The sequence below is a fragment of the Artemia franciscana genome, chromosome 2, assembly GCF_032884065.1.
Source record: "Artemia franciscana chromosome 2, ASM3288406v1, whole genome shotgun sequence".
In the NCBI taxonomy this organism is placed as follows: Eukaryota; Metazoa; Arthropoda; class Branchiopoda; order Anostraca; family Artemiidae; genus Artemia; species Artemia franciscana.
Genome location: NC_088864.1, coordinates 21,691,575 through 21,715,352, shown reverse-complemented (window position 1 = coordinate 21,715,352; position 23,778 = coordinate 21,691,575). Strand labels below are relative to the sequence as shown.

General features: G+C 35.3%; 2 protein-coding genes across 2 annotated transcripts in view; one reads left to right on the top strand and one right to left on the bottom strand.

The window, feature by feature from the left end:
- Positions 1-23,778, bottom strand: part of LOC136038653 (uncharacterized) — a 150,952-nt gene that overhangs the window by 62,872 nt on the left and 64,302 nt on the right. The gene's annotated exons all lie outside the window — the stretch shown is intronic.
- The window catches only part of LOC136038644 (carboxypeptidase M-like), a gene marked incomplete in the record, with an annotated part of 99,188 nt that overhangs the window by 19,159 nt on the left and 56,251 nt on the right, over positions 1-23,778 (top strand). Inside the window, 1 exon segment of the mRNA XM_065721896.1 lies at positions 5,771-5,959. Coding sequence (XP_065577968.1) covers positions 5,771-5,959 — 189 coding nt within the window.

The following is a 23,778-nucleotide window of genomic DNA, read 5'->3' as shown; positions in this document are numbered from 1 at the left end:
CTACTCCCGTTCTTTAGCCCTAAGATCTTAGTTTTTAAGATCTTACATTTTTCTGCACAGATTACCGATCTTTAGTTCATCATTATTCTAAGATTATACAGCCTACTGATGCTAGCTAAAAGTGTAAAGAACACTATTTTTCTGCCACATAGAAAAATGATGAGAGAACTTTGATGATAAAATCGTCATTGTTCGTAAACCGCTGAACGATATTAGAGCAGAACGATGAAAGAAGCATGCAAAAGAACGGTATAAGAAGAAAGATCTTGGAAAACTTATTGGAAAAAATAATTAGTTTTTGAATAAAACGTAATTTCTGTTAAAGAAAACGACTAACGGTTTGTTAAAACGTAAAGATTGTTAAGTTTTGTGCTCGAATGGTCACCATATGATTTGCCTGATCCGATGTTTTTTAGAAATTAATTTAAAAAACTTTCCACAAGACAAGTTTTTCAAAGAAAAGTAAAGAGCTCCATTAAGCCAAGAATGAGAAAACTCAAATAACCTTCCAAGCTATAAACTACCATAAATCACTGAAAATAAGTAAACAAAACTCAAAACGAACAGAAATTATAATAAGTAACCGAGTCAAAGTCAAAACGAGCAAAAATTAACATGAGTAGGGGAGATAACCCCTATGCCTTCTCAAGAGCAGAAAACAGTTTGCGCTGCAAATTATGTTCTTGTCCTGAGAAGGTATAGGGGTTGTCAAAGACATAATTTTTAGACCTTTCAACTACATTGAACAAAATGGCTATCTCAAAATTTAGATTAGATATGTTTTTGCAATTGATTGGAATGGAGGGGCTTGTTGCCCTTCAATCTCTTTTGATTAATAAAAAGGGACTGGCCCTTTCAATTTCCAAGCGAATGAGCCTTTTTTGAAGTTTCTACGACAGCAAATGACCATCTCAAAACTTATATCAGATGCATTGCGGTAAAATACGAGGTGTGGGGGTTGTCCACCCTCCAATCACTCTGAGTCTTAAAAAGGGCACTAGAACTTCCGATTACCAATCTAATGAGCCCCCTCCGAAGTTTATAGGATCACCCTTTCTATATATACCTTATATGCCCCAAGGGCATAACTTATAACGCTTGCCCTGACGGCTCTTGGGGGGAGGTTGTCATCCTCAAAGACATAAATTGCGGACCTTTGAATTACGCTGAACAAAATGACTATCTAAAAACTTGGATTGGATGGGTTAGGGGAAATTATGGACATGGAAGGGGGTTATTTGCCCTCCAATCACTTTTGATTATTAAAAAGGGCACTAGTCCTTTAAATTTCCAATCGAATTAGCTCTTTTTGAAGTTTTTAAGACAACAAATGGCCATCTCAAAATTTCCATCAGATGAATTTTGGGAAAATATCAGGTGTGGGGGAGTATCCACCCTCCAATCACTCTGAATCTTAGAAAGGACACTATATTTTTTTATTATCAATCCGATGATCTCCAAAATAGGTGTTATATAGGACGATCTTAAAGAGAACACTAGGACTTCTGATTGTCAATACAATAAGCCCCCTCCGAAGTTTATACCATCGTCCTTTCTATATAACCTTAAATGGACCTAGAGCATAATTTACAACCCTTGCCTTGAGGGCTGTGGGGGGGATTGTCATTCTCAAAGACATAATTTTCGGTCCTTTCAACTACGCTGAACAAAATGGCTATCTCAAAATTTGAATCGAATGTGTTTGGGAAATGGTGGGCGTAGGAGGGGGCTAGTTGCCCTCCAATCACTTTCGATTACTAAAAAGGGCACTAGATTTTCGTTTTCCAATCGAATGAGTCTTTTTGAAGTTTCCATGACAACTCCTTTGATACGAAGTTCCCTGGTCTAAACAAAAAAATAATAATAAAATAAAATAAATAATACATTGTCAGTTTAATACAAAGTCAAATTGTGTGCTTTTCGAAACAAACCTATGCGCACCAATAAAGTTTGCGTTAAAAAAGGAGTAGCAACAACAAAATACTTATAGCTTTTAATGTTTCCACGTATGTTTCCACGTTTCTTTTTAAGAAACGTTTCATTTAAAACGTTCCACGTTTCCACGTATTTTTTAAGTAGAAAAAAAAATTCTTTTCAAAGGCAAATTTATTTTTCAATCAGCAAGTTTATTTTGAGGACATAATAGTGCCTGAACGCGAAGATAGGTCGCTTTAAAATTTGCCTATGAAAATTAGAATAATTTTTGGGGGTCGTACTTTTTTGTTTTTGTGATCCTCTCGTCAAGATTAATTGATCGTTGTACTTGTCAATGAAATCGCAATTGAAATAGTGGGGCATTGCATGCTAGGAAGTTGTTTGTAGTGAAATGTATGATGAGAAGGGATGTTTAGGAGATTACGGATTAAATAGGAATAGTCAACTAAACGGATGCAATTTGTTACCGCTTTTATGTCAGTATGTATGATCAGTATGCAGATCCAAAATGTTGAAAAGTGAACATTTAAATTGGCTAACAATCGGAACCAAGGAATTGAATTGAAGGCGCTATCGGAGTCGTAAGATTTACCATGTGAACTCACCATTAATATTTAGCTACAGAAGGTACTGCATCTCAAGAAAATGTATTCAATGAGTCTTGAATCAAAGGATCTAATATTCGATGCAATCGCAGAAAACAAGCAAAAAAAAGCCTCTTTTTTCGAATACGTGCCAGGAAATATATCGAGTCACGTGTTTTTTTTATAGGGATTGGAATAGATATAAGTTGCGGAATGATACAGCTCAAAAATAGCTTTTCTTCTTTCCAAAGTTTGAAGTCTTTACCAATGCGAATACTGATTGTGTGGTGAATGTGGGAGTGGCCATCACCTCATGAATTTTGTCTATGAAGTGATTTTGACAGTATTTGCAGTATATTTAACTTGCAAATTCTTGTAACTACTGTCTCAGTTTACTTGGTTGGATGATTGGTAAAAGAGAAAAGAATTACCAGTAAACTATTTTCATTAAAACTTTGGTAATTCATTGTTGTACGTTTAGATGCATTTATTGTCTAATAGGCGTTATTATCATTATTGGTGACCCCATCAAAATGATTTAAGTCCTACACTTCAGATGTCCATTGCCTCCAAGCCAACCCCAAATCTAAAGAAAACTAATTAGGATTAATGTTAGTTTTTAATATTAATGTTCAGTTTCTTCATTTTCACCATTTGCCAGCTGGTGGATATTACCATTCCTCCTTCCACTTAAGATTTTGTTTATGAGATACCTCCAATGGATATCTAGTCCCGTTCGCCTATTCTTCCAGCACATGTCTTCTTGTTTCCACGGCCATGTCACATTTTTGGCAAACAGGGGAATTAGCTCCTGTGATTCGGATGTGATGATTCCGATAATCCTCAAGATCTCTAATAGCTTCAGTAACCATTCGTAAACCAGAACTGTTAAGTCGTAAAAGATGTTTAGTCAGCGTGGAGAGAGACTTCAGAACAGACTGGCCAGATGTGGGTATTTTGGCACTTTTTGAGGCGGTTTCCCATTGAATTTTCAAATCGACGAATTTTTTTCGGGGGGAGTTCATTTGGCTTATTTTCACTTGAGAATGGAGTTTTCGGCGCATTTTCAGTTTTACGGCATCGCAACTTTAAACCAGACATCTGGTAACACTGTTTCGGAATGTCTTACCTTTGTTTCTATACCTTGCACGTTTCCCTGCCAATTTCGCTATACCCTCTTATAGCTCTGCCTCTTCATAAGTGTTACATTGTCGCATGTTTGCGTTGCGTGATTTTCGCCAATAAATCACCATACAGCATGGCAGCTTACACTGTCTCAATGAATATAAAATAATTAGTTACACTTGACTCACTTATAAGATTCTTTCACCGTTTTAGAGTCTCACGGCTACAAATTATTTTCATGAATTCCTCCAGCAATAATTATCAGAAAAAAAACCACAGGAGCTTCAATCTACCGCTCAAGTTAGTATTTATTTTTTTTTAGAAATACTACACAAAATTGGCCATTTATAAAATGTAATTTGAAAAGTATCCAGAATTTCGGATAGCGATTCTTAAGCCAGGTCAGAAGTAGAAGTTTATACCAGTGGCAATTCAGTGGAAATTAGAACAAAGAATGAATGTTAAGATGGCAAGATGCAACTTGCTAAATTTCTTCCTTTATTAACCATGTCATGTTGGTGCAAGCTTGAAGGTAGATTTTGAATCTCATAACTTGTTTCCTGCTCTAGTTGGGTCCAAGCTCCTGGAAATTCAACCAGGGTTTTTAGCTGCACAAACGTACCTACTTTTGCTATGAAAGGTACCATTACTATGATAAAACATAGTTTTGGTGTTTTAGATCATTCCGTAGGAAATACTATGGAAATCAGGACTTCAGGTAAGGACCTGCAGTCCACCCCGTTCTGCACACCTGGATGGGATGTTGTTTTAGTAATATAATTTGTACAATCTTATGAAAAGTTCCTATGAAATAAGAGACAAAAAAGGGGTACTGTGCACAGTGAGGCTCTGGCTAATTGATTGACCGTATTTTAAGCAATAGGCTCTACGAAAAGTGTGGTTCAATTCCGCTTTCTAGGGCTATAAAGAAGGCAAGGTTGAGATGTCTAGGGCACGTGCTGATGAAGGATGATAGTTTGCCAAAGATTATCCTTTTCGGCCAACCGACTAGGGCTAAACGGAAAGCAGGTTGTCCACGGTTGGGGCGGGAGGATGTCGCAGAAAAGATCTAAGGAAAATGAAAACGTCCTGGGAGGGTGTAAACAGGGAGGTTTTGAACAGATTGGGATGGAGGTGGAGTGTCTGTAGCTGTGTTGCCCTCAGGTGCTTTGGTGCTGCACTGAGTTGTTAGCAGTGGTAGTAGTAGAAAACACTGTCGCCAGAAAAAGTGCAGAACTTTCGGACTCTTGATACAAAACTCCCATTTAGTGTCCATAATATTTAGTGATTTTAAATCTGGCTACGTCCATTGTTTACTGCTATTAGAAAGCTTTCCGATATCAAAATAACGTACTTTAATAACGTTAAACGTTAAAAGTGGACGTTATTAAAATAGTAGCGTTAAAGATCTTGCCAAGGTCCAATTTTCTCAATCACAATACTCTTAGCTAACTTTCATAATATTATTCATCCTCATCATCAAAACAGCGTAGGTTATAGGGGTTAAGGTATGCTATTCGATGTATTAAAACTCTCTATTGATTACCAAACCCCGTAATTTCAAAGTAATGCCTGATCATGGTTGCCATAGGCAGCACATTTGTTTTATGTGCAGTACCTTTTTTTCCAATAAAGTGACTTATTGATTTAATTCATCACTAAGTGACATTACCAATAAAGTGGCATCTAATGAAAGTCGGATAGTATATTTTTTATAATTTTAGTACTTTCTGCTAAAGCTAGTAGGTTATAGAGGAAAAGCAACTTTTGGAACTAAATTTCAATTTTGTATCTTTATTTAGGTCTGCTTCGTCAGGTTTCCACCATGCACACGAAACATTCCTTTTCGTGAAAAAAAGTGCATTTTTCCTGCTTGCAGTACCATTGAACTGACAAGGTAGTGAGATTCACAAGAAGCTACAGCCCTGCAGCTAAGAGTGTTTTGTGAACATTTCCGGTTTCTGGGACGATCCCCCTGGATACGGACTTGTCCAACATTATCGCACTGGACTAATTGTTACTTCGACATTATCTGTTCGACTACTTAGTCAATAATGCACAGCTTACATTTGCATTATTTAAAATGAAATTTTAGCCCTAACATAATTGTATTTTTTTTTTTTCAGGATCAGACTTGGTTTATGGAATTTCAAGAATTAATCATTCACGGAACCAAAGGCCCTTCCGTTTTGTACAAGAGCCGGTAAATCCTGATGTACTTTCATCCCGAAGAACAATACCAGGTGTTCCCTCAATAGCAAGGCTGGCACTTCGACCCAGTAGAAAAAAAGGCTTCAATCCAGATGCGAATTTCGGTCAGTAGAATTGTTAATTGTTTCGTTATGCCCTAGTCCGGGTTGCAGTGGTAACTAGCACCCTAGTAAAAGACGATCACGTCCCATAGTAAAAAAAAATAGCCAATAACTCCTAAAACTAGAGTCAGATTAAAAAAAAATGTACACTATTAGAAGTGCCTTGTCCAATACCCCATCCAATACCCCTATATAAGAAACTAAATTTCCCTTGGCTTGAATGAAAAGAGAAATATATTGGCTTGAAAATCAAGAAAAGTGGGTGAAAAAACGATATTCTGCATCGGGGGCATCTTTTTTCTTTTTTTTTTCTTTTTTCCTCAGATAGCGGGGCAATAAAACATCATAGAGAGCTGTTTAATGGTTCATCTTAAAGTTAAAACGAGACCCATCGACACCTGTATTTGTTTCCAATGATTTGCTTGTACGCCCTAACTTTTTTCCGATTGCGGGAGGGGCAATACCTTCTAAAATAGTTTTTTTTTAGAAATTTTCTTACATGTCCGCGGAAATTTGTTGCAGAATCCCAACATTTGGAATAGTCAAATTTTAAAGAAAAGAAAAAAAAGGTTAAATAAATGAGGAACGATGAAATTGTTAGAAGAGTTCTACAAATCTAGGGATTTTAAGGTGGGCCAAACCCAATTAATAACCCAATAATTACTTTGAAAAAGAACTATTTGCTACGTATTGCCCCTTTAAATATTCATCAGATTCTCTTGCGGGGCGTTTGGATGTGTCTTTAGCAAGAACACTCTTTTCTTGCCAGTTTTCTTTATCAATTGATCAGCACCCCCCTTTGCGGTGCTAATCAGCTCCCAAAACAGCACCATAGGCACCTGCAGATGAATAAATTCCAGGGAGTCCGGGCAGTAAATTTTTCTGAGCAAACCTTCAAGAAATAGACTAAAAAACTGTGGAATTTGTAGAGAAGCTTCAAGAATCTTAAGAAAGCTTAAGAAAGCTTAAGAAGCTTAAGAAAAAGGGTAATAATCAGTAAGATTAAAGGGTGAGAATTCGTGGAAGTAATGACGAGCCTACATGCAAATACCCCTCCCCCTCTAGAGTTCGTACCAGCAACAGTTACAGTATCAATAGAAAAACTAAGACCGTGACTCAAGGCCGTATTCAGGGGGCAGGGGGCTAACGGGTTTGAACCCGCACCCTGGAATTTTAGTCTGACTCGTAAAAATAGTAATAAAATGCATATCAATAAATTCCTGATGTTAATCTTAAGTTTTTTTGTACCCTTCTAACAAAAATATCCCCTTCACCTAAACAAAATTCTGGAAATGGCTTCGCCGTGACTATTTCATCGTATATCTGTGTTTTGTTGACTTTTTTTTAGTCCCTTAGCTTGTATGTTGTTTCATTTAAGCGGCTCGATGTTCTCTTGGAATTCTCGCTTGTTACAATCCTAAGTTTTTCTACTTCCAGCCTTATTAAGGCAGGACGCACTCTCAAGGAATTTTCCTATACCACCCATGTTAAACATTTGGAGTTTGCCTGACGTTCCTGAATTAGTGATTTTGGCGGTTTTTATATCAATAGAAATAAAATATCTGGTGACTATTTTGATCTAATCAAATCTTAAACCCGACAATTATTTTTTTATAATTACAAAGTAATTATAAAACCTGTTCTGGGTTGGTATTCTAGATTGCTATACTTGACACTGTTGTTGTGGGATATCAAAAAATAGAGCAAAAAAAAATTTCTACTCAACAATCAGAAACTTATTTCTATAATATAAACTTCCTGGCTGCAGTCCCTTCAAATACTTCACATATTTGCGTCCCGAAGTCAAAAATTTCCCTCAAAAGACTAGATCCAGCTGTAATCGGAGCGTGTGAGAATGCATAAATTACACCAAAGGACTAACCACTCGGATTGTTCAGGAGCGATTCAGTCAAGTATTAGTTAGTTGTAACTTGTTTAAACAGAGTCTAGATATTAAGTAGCGGGCAGACATCAAACTGCCGGTTAATAAATACATATAAAATTTTATATTGTATAAATAATTACAAGAAGAATTACTAAGGATAAACTGCACCTAATCGTAATTTTGAGTGAGAAACCCCTTAAGTTCAACCTTCTTATGTTTGTTTTGATTGAAACGACGAAGAAAACTGATACCTTTGTATTTGACCGAGTTGCCGCCTAAGAAAAAGAATTGACTAGGAGTTTAATGCTTGGACTTTGGCGAGGCCTTAACTTCAATTATTTGGAGAAGAATAGGTGCGATGTACTGGTATATAAATATTATTGTAAATAGCCCAAAGCCAAAGAGAGCTTTTGCTGGATTTATTCTGTGTTCTAGAGTCAACAGTACGTAAAATGTAAGCAGTTTGGAAATTTTCGGAACCTTAACTTGTGTTGAGCAATTTATAAAAGACAATCTAGAATTAACGGTTTTCCGATTTCGTCGGAAACTCAGCTTAAACCGTATATTTAGGCTGATTTCTAGTCGTAGGACATGAGATCATTCAAAATCGCATGCATACACACTAACCTTTGTGCGGCTGTTTACCATTAAATGCGTCACGTTAAGGTAAAGTGATCACTTCTACTTTTAATGGTTTTTGATGTTTTGGTGGAAACTACATGATTGATTGTGCGTTCAATAATGAAAGCTTTTGCTATGCAGCATTCGTTGACAATGGGAATCGTAGCCACGCCTCCTGGATGTGATAAACACTACCGAGTGAGCAGGGGAGCCATTTCAAATAAAAATTAGGTGGGAGTGCACTTTTCAAAATCGAGGAGAGGGGCAATGTTGTTGTATTTTACTTTTCTTCAATGAAAATGTCACAAACAGGTATTCGTCAATGAAAATACCACAAAGACGGTATTTTCCGAAATCTAGGGGGAATGATTACCTCAATTCCAAGGGTGTATACAGTGGAGGGCTAGGGGGTTTGAACCCCTCCCCCGAAATGTTTGTCGGACTTGTAAAAACAATATAAACGCATTAAAATGTTTTTGATGAGTTTTTTAGATCTTTTAGTTCTACTAATATCCGATTTTCTTCTCTTGAAGAATGAACAATTAACAATTATTTTTATCGTAGAATCGTATCTTGCTTTAATTTTCACCATTAAGTATTTTATGGACTTTTTAATTTGACTTCTGAACAGCCCAGGTTGTAGTTAATTGATAAAAGATCATCCGTGACTTGAAAGAGATAAAATGGTGTTTTAATGAGGCGAGAAAGTGAACTTACCGCAAGAAGAGCAAAGAGATATGAGCTTATTTTTTAGTTGGATGATTGTGGCTAAATTTACAACTTTCAGCGATTTATTTTGGAATTGATTGTGCAAAACAAATAAGACCTTGTTTATTAGCTCGAAACGATCCAAGATTGCTGCTCTCTTGTTTCTGTTGTTTGTTCTCTTGAAAGCTGCATTTTAGTATAGCCTCAAATATGACATCTTAGTGTAAATAATGATGATTTTTTATTATCAATCTATGTGTCTCTGCCATTTTTTTTATTTTCTGACAAACTTTTTTTATTGAAAAATTGAAATCTTAAGGTTTTGTTTGGAATTTTCCGATTTTTCTTTGTTTTATATAAGTTATATTCGATTCTTTTCTTCAAGTTTTAAAGACGCCTTAAAAGCTAGGACCCTGAAAAATATTTTTTCATGAGACAATCTCTTCCCTCCCCTCTACTTAAACTTAAACTTTTCTGCAGAAGGTATATATATATATATATATATATATATATATATATATATATATATATATATATATATATATATATATATATATATATATATACATTTAGAAGGTATGTATTAGAAGGTTTATATTTTTTCACCTATAAAGTGGGCTTCTATTTTCAACGTCCATGACCCTAGACTTTGGCTCAAAAGAAGTGGAACTTTTAAAGTAGATTTCCTTAGCTCGATCTAGTAAAGAATGAACCCCAGGGATTCAGGCAGCAGAATCTCTCAAATAGGACATTATGCCCAAGAGAAGCAACTTTAGTAGTATCCCCTCCATGGTTTTAAACGGCCAGTACCCCCTTCGAATCCCAATCCCGACTCTTTTTTTAGAAACTTTTCAAAGACGCAGGTGTAATGAATTTTCTTCGAGATGCAGGTACGTGTTACATAATAGGGTTTTGTTTTATAAGAGATGCAAGTGTCTGTTACGTAGTAGGAATTGTTTAATTTTAGTTGTTACGTAACAGTATTTCTTTGTTTGCTACGTAATATGGTTTGTTCACTTTTGGTTGTTACATGACAGTGTTTTGAACTTATGAGAATGATTTCTTTGGTTGTTACTTAATACGGAATGTTTTTTTCAAGACATTTCAACACGTTTTTTTTAGGAAATTTTTCTTCAAGATGTTTCAAGACAGTTTAAAGCATTTTGTAACAAATTTTTCTTCGTGACGTTTTTCAAGTCGTTTCAAGACATTTCAAGGGTTTTTTCAGATGTTTTTCAACATTTCATTGGTTGTTCTGCATCAGGGGAATGTTTACGTGTGTTAAGGATGACGCATTCTCGCGTGACTTGTTTCTTCAGGGCCCATGGGGAATCCCCAGATTGTAACTAAGGAGGACAAACACGTGGGTTGCTACGGAATGAAAATGCACACGTGGGTGTTATGTAATGCTTAGAGATTTTTCAGAATTTAATTTTTTTTCCTGACATTTTTCTTTCAATGCCTTTTTTTCGAGATTTCATTTTCTTTCAAGACATTTTTTCCGGGTACCTTTGTACCCTGACTTTTGACTTTTGTCAAAGTTACTTTTGACTTTTGTCCGCATCAGGATGCGAAAGATATTCTCCCTCAACGGAATGGCGCGCTAGACAGGTGGTCTGTGAAATCTTTTTAAAATTTTTATTCTGGGAAATATTTTCTACGTGATAACATATTCCACGCACGGCAAATTCACTGTCCTGCTTTCTAGAATTATTAAATGGATCGTATTTTTCCAACTCTCACCACATAAAAGTGCTCAAACATCCCTATGCTATTGATTTTTGGTCTTTTAGATGTACCTGCCTATTACATTCCATTAACTTAAGTCTTGATACTAGCAAAATCACTTTTTGAAAAATGGAACATACAAACGAAGAAAAAAGAGACACATTTTTGCATTTTGTCATTTCCAGGATGCTTTAAAGAATTGCCACGTTTCTTTGAGCCAAGACTATGTGTATTCATGCCAGCATGACAATATGTGGATGCGCCACCCTAGCAATCAACTCCAGGTGGGGGGAGAGTTGTTATCAGAGGTAAATTTAAGCCATATTAAGAAATATTTCTGAGAGGTCTTAATGAAAAGGCCTCGTTTTTATTGCTTTATTAGATGCACCTACCATTTAAATTCTATTAATTTCAATTTTGATACTATCAAAATCACATTTCAAAAAATGAAACGCGCAAACGAAGAAAAAAGAGACGCATTTTTGCATTCAGTTATTTCTGAGAGGTTTTAATGAAAATACCACGTTTCATTGAGCCAAGTCTATGCATATTCACTCCACTGTGACAATATGTGGCTCACCTACCTTAGCAAGGAGTTTCAGATGGGAAGGGCTGATTTTAAGGTAAATTTAAGCCATATTAAGAGATATCTCTGAGAGGTCTTAATGAAAATGCCTCGTTACTATTGCTCTATTAAATTTACCTGCGTGTTACATTCCATTAATTTAAGTCTTGATACTAGCAAAATCACACTCGAAAAATGAAACACGCAAACGAAGAAAAAGAGACATATTCGATTATTTTTGGTAGGTTTTCATGAAAATGCCTCGTTTCTTTGACTGGGTGTTGGATCTCAGCCCCCCTCCTCCGAAAAATTCGTTTTAACACCTCCCATCTTAACATTAACCTGTAGAACGTGTTATTAACCGTGGAAGACTATGGATGACACACGGCACCCTTTAGCACCCTTCTTCATTCCAAAGCCATTTTTCAGATATTTTCACGATAAAAATATGCATAAAATATATTGATTTTTTTCCAGTCCATCCCAACGTGATGCTCCCCATGGCAATTCATGCCACCGTGGCAAACTATGGATGGCACACGACAACCCTGGGAATCCCTCGTCATTCTTAAGACATTTTTCAGGTCTTTTCCAGTTAAAAATATGCTTTAAATCCATTGGATCGCGTTTTCGCAAGCCAACCTCACCGTGATACACCATGTTTATTCACATTACCGTGCCACACTAAGACTGGCCCTCTGGTACCCTCATCATTACTAAGGCATTTTCCAGGTATCTTCTTGTTAAAAATCGTGTTTTTAATCCATTGGTTCGTGTTTTCGCAAATCAACCTAAGTTTGATACACCATGTCAATGCACGCTACCATGCCACACTCTGACTGGCCCTCTGGATCCCTCTGGCACCCCCTCGTCATTCCTAAGACATTCTCCGGATATTTTCATGTTCAAAATCGTGTTTTAAATCCGTTGGTTCATATTTTCGCAAGTCAACCCTCCGTGATACACATGTCAATTTACGCCACCATGGTACACTATTGCTGGCCCAGACATCTCTTTGATACATATTATCATTCCTAAGACATTCTCACACATTTTCTTGATGAAAATCGTGCTGAAATTCATTGCTTTGTGTTTTTACAAGCCAATCTCATTAACCCCCGGTATTTTCTTTTATGTTTTTTTAATAAAACTATATCCAATTCCGCTTTCCCCGCTTCTGACATAATGAAGTATTTTATAAGACGGATTCAAAGAATTCATTTTTACGATGATATTCCACATACCATTATTTCAATAAAAATATTTTATTGTATTACTTGTTATTGTTCCATTAATTTTAGGGTCCGCTAGCAACTCCAACGTTTAGAATGTCTATTCAAAAGTCAAAGAGGCAAGGAAAGGAAATTTCAGAGATATAGGTACTATTACTACCGCGCTCATAGGGGATCTACTAGAGTCTGAGATAAGTTAGTAGGTTTTTTTTTACCAAAGTCAGAGAGAGATTAGCCGGATTTTGGGAGAATTTTTAATGATATTTTCTTAGAGAAGGATATAAACTAGTTCAAAACATAGGAAAATAGTCCCTCTTAGAAAATTTTTAGAGATGTCTTCCTAGAGAATAATACAAATTCGAAACATAGGAAAATAGTTCTGTTAGAGATTTTTTAGAGATCTTTTCCTAGAGAATGATATAAACTTGTTCAAAACATAGGAAAATAGTCCTTCTTGGAGAGTTTTTAGGTATGTTTTCTTAGAGAATGATATAAACTTGCTCAAAACATTGGAAAACCTCCATCTTATAGAGTTCTTAGAGATGTTTTCTTAGAGAATGATCCAAGCTTACCCAAAACATGCGAAAAATTTTTAGAGATGTTTTCATAGAGAATGATATAAACTTGTTCAAAACATAGAAAAATAGTCCTTCTTCGAGAATTTTTACAAATGTTTTCTTAGAGCATGATATAAACTTATTCAAAACATAGGAAAATAGTCCTTCTTAGAGAATTTTGAGAGATATGTTCCCAGAGGATAATATAAACTCGCGAAAAAAAAATGGAAAACAGTCCTTCTTAGAAAATTTAGAGATGTTTTCTTAGAGAATGATATAAACTTGTTTAAGACATAGGAAAATCATTCTTCTTAGAGAATTTTTAGAGATTTGTGCATAGAGAATGATCTTAACTTATTCAAAATATAGGAAAATAGTCCTACTTAGAGAATTATTGGTTAAGTTTTCTTTCCTGCAACCGACTAGTTTTAACAGCTAAAAAAGAATATGATTCTTATGGGTATTTCAGGCAAACTAGCACTTTTTTTTTAAGGATTCATTTTTTTTTTCTTACATGCTAGTAGGTCAGGTTAACCTAGACTAACCTACATATGGTGGGTTATGTTAAGTTAGGCTAATTGGTACGTCATCTTAACAAACTTAACCTAACCTATCGTATATAGGTTAGGTTAGCCTGACCAATTAGCATGTAAGAAAAGACTGAATCCTTAAAAAATGTTGTGAGTTTGCATGAAATATTCATGAGAATCCTATTGTTTTCCTAGCTGTTAAAACTAGTCGGTTGAAGATACCCAGTGGGCCACATGTCGGTTGCCAGTAACTGGGCTGGTTATAGGTGGGTTGCAGGAACCCATGCTGTGGGACGTGGGCTTTTAGCTTTAAAGGACGATTTAGTGAAAGATCTCTTTGGCTTGTAAATATTTTTCTAATACAAAGTAATTATCTCTACATTATGACTATAAAAGACGAACAAAATATAATTTTTAAAACCAAGTTTTTATCCAAAATATTATTAAATACGCTACAAGTGACATAAACCGACCGAGCGATAAATTATCAAATATTTAAGGAGGGCTGTCTCTCTCGCAAACTGATACAGTAACTCATGGGCCGAAGTTTTAGAGATAGACATGAAATACGTCTGTGTTATTGGCCAAATTTAGTTTGTATCTGACACAATTCTTTCTGTCATATGCAAATGAAAAAAAAATACCCTTTTTTCTAACAATGATCTAATCGAATATGAATAGCCCTAACCAAAACTCTAGTTGTTGATTGGTTTTGCCCGAAGGAATTCTACAACCCTTATTAGTAATTAAACTAAGCATAGAGGACTCCTATCACTCCTCCCTTCTTCAGTTGTCAGATCAGGTGCAAACCATAAAAAGGTGCAACCATGAGCTTTTTTTTTGCTTTTTTAGTCCTATCAAGTTTGACTAGAATCCAATGCCATCTTTTGGTATATTATAAAAATTCAGTATTCCCTTCTTCTTCCCATGAAGAGGTCAAATTGATCCCGGACTCTGAAAAGGTGCAAATTGGAAATTAAATGTTGCTTACTTCTGAGGAAGCTTGCTTAGATCCAAAATATCTTTTGGTAGATACTCAGAAGAAAAATATTTGCTCGTCACTTAATACACACAAACAGTTCGTAGTTTAGCCCCGAAGCTGGAAAAAGACAACTGGTACAGAAGTTGTTACCATTCATTACTTTTTACTGATACCTTTTTACTTTTTCTTGTAAATGTCTTGATGACAATGATTCTAGAAACCTTCCCATACTCATGTAGGAACTTCTAAACATGGAAAAATAAAATATAAATCGCTTCCTACTTTCCACCAAGTTTTGTTAGAATTTGACTACCCATATTTGATTATCGGCTTTTTAAAAGAGCTTTGCCGACTCCCATTACCAAGAGCGGTTGGATCGATTCTTTGCTACGAAAAAGAACTAGTACAACACTAGCTTTTACTTCCCTTTAACTTTTATTAAGATCTGGCAACTCCTTCTGGAATAAATCGTGATAAAAACAATTTAGGGTCTTTCTTCCTCCTCCTCCTTGGGAGCTAAATCTATCCCACCCTCTGAAAAGCATGGCTAGAAAATTACTTTTTGCTTCGGACCATCCCTGCCTGAGATAATAAATTTCAATAAGATTCATCCTAACCGATCTAGGCAACATGCCTCCTCAAGGAAGTTGTATTTCTTGATTAAGAAACCATTTTAATGTCTTAAACAAACAATTCATATTTCTCAGCTAATAAAAAATTATTTCGATTGACAATTATGTTTGTCATGTTATCTCAGTAAGGTGCCCAATCTGTATTTCTTTTAATTGCTTCATCGCGGTTTCAAAACCTCAAAAAAAACTACAAACACAAGGTTATAATTGTAATGATTCGCTTTGATGGCTGTTTTGAGTTCAGCGCTTGGAGACATTAAACAGTTCGTGGTAACGAACCGTAAGTAAGGAGCGACGCGGTCCAATAGTAACCGAAACTCTAAGAAACACAGTCTTGATAACAATAGATAAATCCAAAGAGCTGATTCAAGAGCTGAATCAAATAATAAATAAATTTTGATGCTGATTCGAAATATATAAAATTCATCAAGTTCAATGTTACCCATCAAAAGTTACGAGCCTGATAAAATTGACTCCGTTCCAGTCTGTGATTTAAAAAAGAACAAGTTTTGCAACTGAAAGTAAGGAGCAACATTAAAACTTAAAACGGACAGAAATTATTCCACATATGAAGAGGTTGTCCCCCCTCCTCAATACATTGCTTTTTACGTTAAAACTTGACTGTTTGTCGCAGTCTCTTAAAAGCAACTCCTGAAAAACAAGGACCGTTTAATTAGAATAAGAACCTTTTTTAAAAGTGCTGAAAAAAATTGCCGTGAAGAGTAAGGTATTGAGGAGAAGGAAGCCCCTTCGTATATGGAATTATTTCTATTCGTTTGGAGTTTTAATGTTGCTCCTTGCTTTCAATTGACAAAACTTGTTGTTTTTTATTTAATCACAGACAGGAGCAGTGTTACATTACATACTGCACCACTCGAAGACAGACTTTGGAAAACCTGTTGACGAAATTATATATTTATGTGTTGGTTACAAGAAGCAAAATCTTCTGTTGAGTGATTTTCTGAAAAATGTAGGTACTAGCTTTTGACCAAGGACAGTCTACCTCAGATCTACTGAATTATGGATTATAATCTGTCTTTCTTCTATAGTTTAAAAAGAACATTACATATCATTGATAATTTTAAATAATGATCCTAAAAATTTGAAACCCTTCAATAGAAATTTTCAGTTTATCTCAAATTATCATTGTTGGAGTAATATTCTAATTGATAGGACTTTCTAATATTATAATAAAATAATTTTGCAATCGATAGATTATGATTGGCAGAAATCAACCATAGAATGATCGATTGATGGAACAATATAATTGATAGATATTATTAATAGGGTGTTACACTATTAATGAGTTAAAGTATTTATAATTAATAAGTATACTGAGCGGTCGCTTAAGATCCCCATAATGCAATTCATCGTCTCCTTCTTGATTACCAGCATGCCAACCTAAATGAGTGAACTGAGGTATCGTGTAAAGTTGTGGGAACTTGAATGGGTGAATTGAGGTATCGTGTAAAATTATGGGTACTTGAATGAGCGAACTGCAGTACCGTGTAAAATTATGGGTACTTGAATGGGTGAATTGAGGTATCGTGTAAAATTATGGGTGCTTGAAAGAGTAGACTGAGGTATTGGGTAAAATTATGCATACTTCAATGAGTAAAATGAAGCATTTTGCAAAATTAAAAGTACTTGAATGAGTGAACTGAAGTATCGTGTAGAACTATGGGTACTTGAATGAGTGAACTGAGGTATCGTGTAAGACTATGAGTACTTTAACGAATGAACTGAAGTATCGTGTAAAATTAAGGGTACTTGAATGAATAGATTGAGGTAAATTATAAAATTATTGACACTGATGGGTGATATTCGTGACGAGCCATGTCTTAACGGTAAAAATTGTCAAGTGCTACAATTACGTGTGTTAGTTCTACTGATTTTGGTCAAGCTAGGATTCCTATTTTAATAATTATGCTTCTTCTTTCCGTACACCATGGGACAAAAAAGGGTAGCTATTTCAAGGAAAGATATTTGCTGCATTTTCAAGAATAATATTAGGGAAAAACAAAAGAGTTTACTTTCATCTAGGTTAATTTTTCTATCTATTAATGGTATTGTTTAGTTTTGAAAATCAGTTGGGCTAATAATAAAATTGGGGAGGGAATGTTTTCTATGATCGTATGACCACATTAGGGCCCAATTTAGTAGAATAACTTAAAATAGTTTGGGATAAATTAAGTCTATATCTCAAAAGATTTGGAAACCCTGTGTTCAAAATGGATAAATTATGATCTACAGTAAGTTGTGAGATAGCAATGAGAGAGTTCGTAAATTTACTACGAGGCATTTTAAGTTTCAAGAGCTTCAAAGGGATTTTGAAAACACCTTTTTTTTGGTATTTTCATTCAAGAAAAATTTGTCCTACCCCCCTAAATTTCAAAAAGTGTATTTCACCCCATCCCCTTCCTACAATTGTGGATTGACGCCCCTGGTTATAGATCCACTTAGCCAGCATAAAACAACTATAAGAATACAAACAAAGATTGAAAAACCTGGTCAAGATCCAATGTTTCAAGTGTGTTTTATTTCTTTTGCATTTTGTTTCTTTTGTAATTAAATAAAAAAATAAGTTTCTTTAACTGAAAGTAAGGAGCGATATTAAAACTTAAAAATGAAGGGAAATTACTCCGTATATGAAAGAGGCTGTTCCCTCTTCAACGCCCTGCTCTTTACACTAAAGTTTGACTCTTTCTCTCAACTCTACTTTTTAAAACAGTAATAACAGTAAAAAACAGTGCGGGGCGTTGAGGAGGGAACAGTCTCTTTCATATACGGAGTTATTTCTGTTCGTTTTAAGTTTTAATATCGCTCCCTACTTTCACTTAAAAAAAACTTTTTTTTATTTAATTTCTGAACGTTTTTGAATTAATGCGTGTTTTGATTTTGGCTCGCTGCACTAGAATAATTAAAACGGAATTTGCATATTAATTCATTTTTATGGCTAAATGGCTTTCTCATAGTATGATCGGACGATTTTGAGAAAAAAGGAGCGGAGGGGTAGGCTTAGTTGCCCTCCAATTTTTTGGTTATTTAAAAAGGCAACTATAAATTTTAATTCCTAACACACGCTTTTAACAGTAAGAATATACGTTACTTACGAATTAACTTACGTAACGAACTTCTATATTCTATATTATATTTTTATTATATATATGAGGGGGTTCATCCCCTCGTCCATACCTCGCTCTTCACATTAAAGCTTAAATTTTGTCCCAATTCCTTAAGAATGCCCCCTGAATCACAAAGGCCGTAGAATAAATAGTTGAAATTAATAAAATTATTTTAGCATAAAGAACGAGATATTAGGAGGAGGTGAGCCCCTCATATGCGTAATAAGTGCTGTTTGTTTTAAGTTTTAATGCTGCTTCTTACTTTCAGTTGAAAAAACTTTTTCATACTTATATTTTCATTGTTCTGTAAAAAATGCTAAAAAATCCTGCACCCCCTTTATGGAAATTTTCTTCCTCCACGACAAATTCCTCCATGGAAATTTTTCTACGTATAGCCCCCTCCCGTCAACCCCTCCTCCCAACCAAAAAATCCCCCTGAAAGAGTCTTTACACTTCCCAATAACCATTACTATGTGTAAACACTGGTCAAAGTTTGTAACTTGCAGCATCTCCCACGGGGACTGTGGGGGAGTAAATCGTCCCAAAGACATAGTTGTTAGGTTTTTCGACTATGCTGAATAAAATGGCTATCTCAGAATTTTCATCCGGTGACTTGGGAAAACTTGAGCGTGGGAGGGAGCCTAGGTGCCCTCCAATTTTTTCAGTCACTTAAAAAAGGCACTAGAACTTTGAATTTCCTCTAGAATGAGCCCTCACACGACATTCTAGGACCACTGGGTCGATACGATAACACCTAAGAAAAAAACAAACAAACAAATAAACACGCATCCGTGATCAGTCATGTTGCAAAAAATTCAAAATTCCACATTTTTGTAGATAGTAGCTAGAAACTTCTACTGTAGGTTTCTCTGATACGCTGAATCTGCTGGTGTGATTTTCGTTAAAATTCTATGACTTTTAAGGGGTATTTCTCCCTATTTTCTAAAATAAGGCAAATTTTCTCAGGCTCGTAGCTTCCGATGGGTATGTTTAAACTTAATGAATTTTATATGTTTAAAATCAGCATTAAAATGCGATTCTTTTGATGTAACTATTGTTATAAAAATTCCGTTTTTAGAGTTTCGGTTACAAGAAAAAAAAAAACTAGCAGGAAAATTAGTTTTCCTGCGAAAGAGAAGGCCTCTAACTAGTTGAAGAGGCAAAATATTTAAGATTTCAATTCCTTCTCTAATCAGGGGAGGAAAAGGGGTTAGTTTTAGGGGTAATTTCCCCCCATAATGTCGATAATTGCATTAGTTACACGGTAAGAGGGGTAAAAATATCGATAGGGGGACCAATTTTTATAGATACCCCCCCCCCGTAACAAAGTTTTCCTACTCCCTAGCTTCTGGAAAGTGCGTTCCCCCTCCTACTATTGTGAATTGACGTCCTGTGTTATAGATCTGCTTAGCCAGCATAAAACAACTGTATGAATACCAACAAAGATTGAACAACCTGTTCAAGATCCAATTTTTCAAGAATGTTTTGTTTCTTTTGCTTTTCATTTATTTTGTAATACTTCTCTCTTAGAAAAAAATATTTTTAAAATTGATTTCCTGCGAAGGAGAATGCTTCTGACTAGTTGGATAGGCAAAAGATTTAGGATTTCACTTCCTTCCCTAACCAGGAAAAGAAAAGGGGGTTAGTTTTTGGGGTAGGTTCCGCCCATAATGTCGATGATTGCACTAATTACACGGTCGTAGGAGTGAAAAATATCGATGGGGAGCCAAATGCTATAGGTACCCCACCCCATAATATTAATTTTCCATGTGTCCCTGTATCTAATAGTTCGTGGAGAATGAAAATTACGGCTAGTGTTGCAAATGGCAATTTAGCCATGTTTGTACTTTCCTAAAAAGAGCCAATAGTCCAAAGATGCAAAACAAGTTGTGAAAAAATAATCATGTCAATTTTTCATTATGGATGAGAAATATAGGGCATGGGCATGGCTTGACAAATAGATACTTTTCAATTTTAATAGTTTACATGAATGTATGGCTTGCAAAAGAAAGCACGGTTTATTTTCTAACAGGGGCTTGCAGTAGTTGCGATTATAGTTGCTACTTTTATGCTGCCTAGAACACATCTGAGCTGTAGTAAAAAGTTATTTATTTATTTATCTATTAATACATCAAACGGTAAGCAATAATCCTTGTTGATGTAGACACAAAACAAGAAATAAGCTAATTAGCAACACAGGCCACACTTATGAATATTAGAAGAAGATATGTTAGAAAAAAAAGCAAAAAAAACTTTTATCGAAAAATCAAAACTCATAACCAAAAGATCAACTTATAATTAAACATAAAAAACTCCCAAATAGAAAGGTGTCTCCACTAATAACGTTTAAATATCTACACATTCCCAGCTTCCACGAGTTATCAACAGGTAGACTATTCCAAAGTGAAACAACCCTACTATAAAATGAACATTGCCCTATTCTCTTATTTGATTTTGGGGGGGTACAGTTTCTAATGGAGGTGGCGGGTTGTGTGATAGTGACTGTATTTATGTATGAGAAACTTATAAAACTAATCCGGTATTATTGCTGCCCCAGAATAAACACGTTGTTTATGATCCAGGGAGGGGTACCGAATTTGCCCCCTTGCCCAGTGGATGGTCAACAAAGCATATTTGACTTTGGGATTGAGCTTTGTTCCCCTCCCCAAAAGAAAGTCCTGCATACCTGCAATTAAATTATTGGATTTGTTTTGTCATTTTTTTAAATGAAAATCATGATTATTTTCGAAAACAATGGAGTAAAATATATTAGTAGCGCATAAGAAAAGGGTGGGGAAAACGGGGAACGCCTCTGAATGTTTTTTAGCTTCTCTTTCTAACGTTCATATTAAAACTTCTGCAATACCTTGGAATTATAACTGTTCAATTTTTTCCCTCGAATCATTTCATGCTTCTCGAATTACACTTTTAGATTGTTTATGTCACGTGCTTAAAGTAAAATATGGTAACAGAAACGATAGAGTAAAAAATTTTAGTAAAAGAGAAACTTGGGGAAAATGGGGAACGCAAACGAAAGTGTTTCGTTTCTATGAATATATGGTCATTTAAGGGTGTTAAAGGAGGATAAGGTAGTGGCTCCACTTCACTAATGGGGGAATAAGCATTTGAGTGTCAAAAAGTAGAATTATGTTGTAGGAAACAACCTGGAAGAAGCATAAATATTGTAGAAGTTCTTGAGTGACTATGCAAATAAGGTTTCAATTTTCTCATGACAGAGGGGATGTTTTATTGAGTTTAAGTATACATTAAAAAAAAACATGGGATCCTTTGCACGAAAGAATAAAAAGTTAGAAACTCCAAATGTAAAGTGGAAGCAAAACATTAATGCGGGTATAATCAAATCCGACAAAAAAAATGGTCGAAATTAAGTATTGTATTATCCATACAAAAGAAGTGGAAGTGCTGTGATAATAGTAGGCTAGATAATATAGGCTACATGAAGTTTTATACTTACTTAGCAAATTTTAACATGACTGTCGTAATGCTATGATTTCCTTGAGATGCTCATGATTGCCAATGCTGTTGAATAAAGAACATAGGAACTTTTGAGGGATATTATCTTTCACCTGTAGTCTAACAATATTTTGTGATTTTTGCGCAAAAGAAAAAAATATATAAAATTAGCCAACAAAAATAATAATGAGAAAACGATAACAATCGAAAGTTCCTGTATCCTGTTCGTTCCAATTTTTTGTTGAAACTAATATTTTACCATAAAAACAGGTTATAGATGTTTCACTTTTATTTGAAGAATTTTGTGTAATTTGTCAGGACAGCTTTTGGCTTTCCTGAAATTTGTCTGTTCTTTGTCTTTAATAAAGGTGACTTGGCATAAACAGTTGATCCAAGTAACTGGTACGGAGGGGGGGGGCTGCTTAAGTCTCTACATAATTCGCCTGTTTTTGTCCACATGCCTAGTTGGGCCGTTCAAGGTAAAACTTATTAAATCTCCCAAGCTATAAATTAAGAAAATTCAGCGAGAAAATACGCTCCTGGTTATAATTTGAAGGTAAGAGGTGGCCCAAACAAGAATGAGGGTTAAAAATTATTCATGACTAGATGTTGGGGTGGCGCTTCGTGCCCCCCCAAGCCCCCCCCCCCCCCCGCGCGCGTAAGTCGTTACGCGCCATACTAGTAACGCGTCATTGTAGTTGTGTCCCTGTGTCCCACCTGTGAATATAGATATATATATATATATATATATATATATATATATATATATATATATATATATATATATATATATATATATATATATATATATATATATATATATATATATATATATGTTTTTAACTACGTAAAACTTGCGAATATAGAACATTCTTCGCTGTCCCATTGTCTGCGCATATAAATAGATTGTCAGGTTTACCGACTCTTGAACATGCAACATATAATTGTCCATGGGAAAAATAATCCGTATTCAGATCTATACCTCATGATTCTAATTATTGCCCTTGAGCTTTGTTGACGGTGATTGCTAATCGAACATTCCCTGTGTCGCCGTCGTCATTTATATATCCCCCTGTGCCCCCCAGCGTCCCCATTATAGTTGTGTTCCTGTGTCCCGGTCGTCATTTGTGTCCCGGTGTCCCAGTCTGTAATTTCTCTTTGAGTATCCCGGTCGTCATTTATATTCCCTGTGTCCCGGTTTCCTGGTTGTCATTTGTGTCCCAGTGTCCCGGTCTGTATATACATTCGTTTTTGAATTGGTCGTTTTTTTTAGTTTTTAGTTTTTTACCTTTTTTTAGTTTTTTTTTTAGTTATACCTCATGATTCTTATGTCCCTTGAGCTTTGTTGATGGTGATTGCTAATCGAACAATCCCTGTGTCCCCGCCGTCATTTATATATCCCCCTGTGCCCCCCCGGCGTCCCCGTTGAAGTTGTGTCCCTGTGTCCCGGTCGTCATTTGTATTCCCTGTGTCCTGGTCGTCATTTGTGTCCCCGTGTCCCGGTCTGTATATACACTCGTTTTTGAATTGGTATATTTTTGTTTTTTCCCTTTTTTTTCTTTTTAGTTTTTTTTGCTTTTTACCTTTTTTTTAGTTTTTTTTTAGTTTTTTTCTTTTTTCTTTTTAGTCTTTTTGTAGTTTTTACCTTTTTAGTTTTTTTTTATTTTTATTTTTTTTAGTTTTGTTTTTCTCCTTTATTTTTCAGTTTTTTTCCTTTTTTTATATTTTTACTTTTTTAGTTTTTTAGCTTTTTTAGTTTTTTTATTAGTTTTTAGTTTTTTTC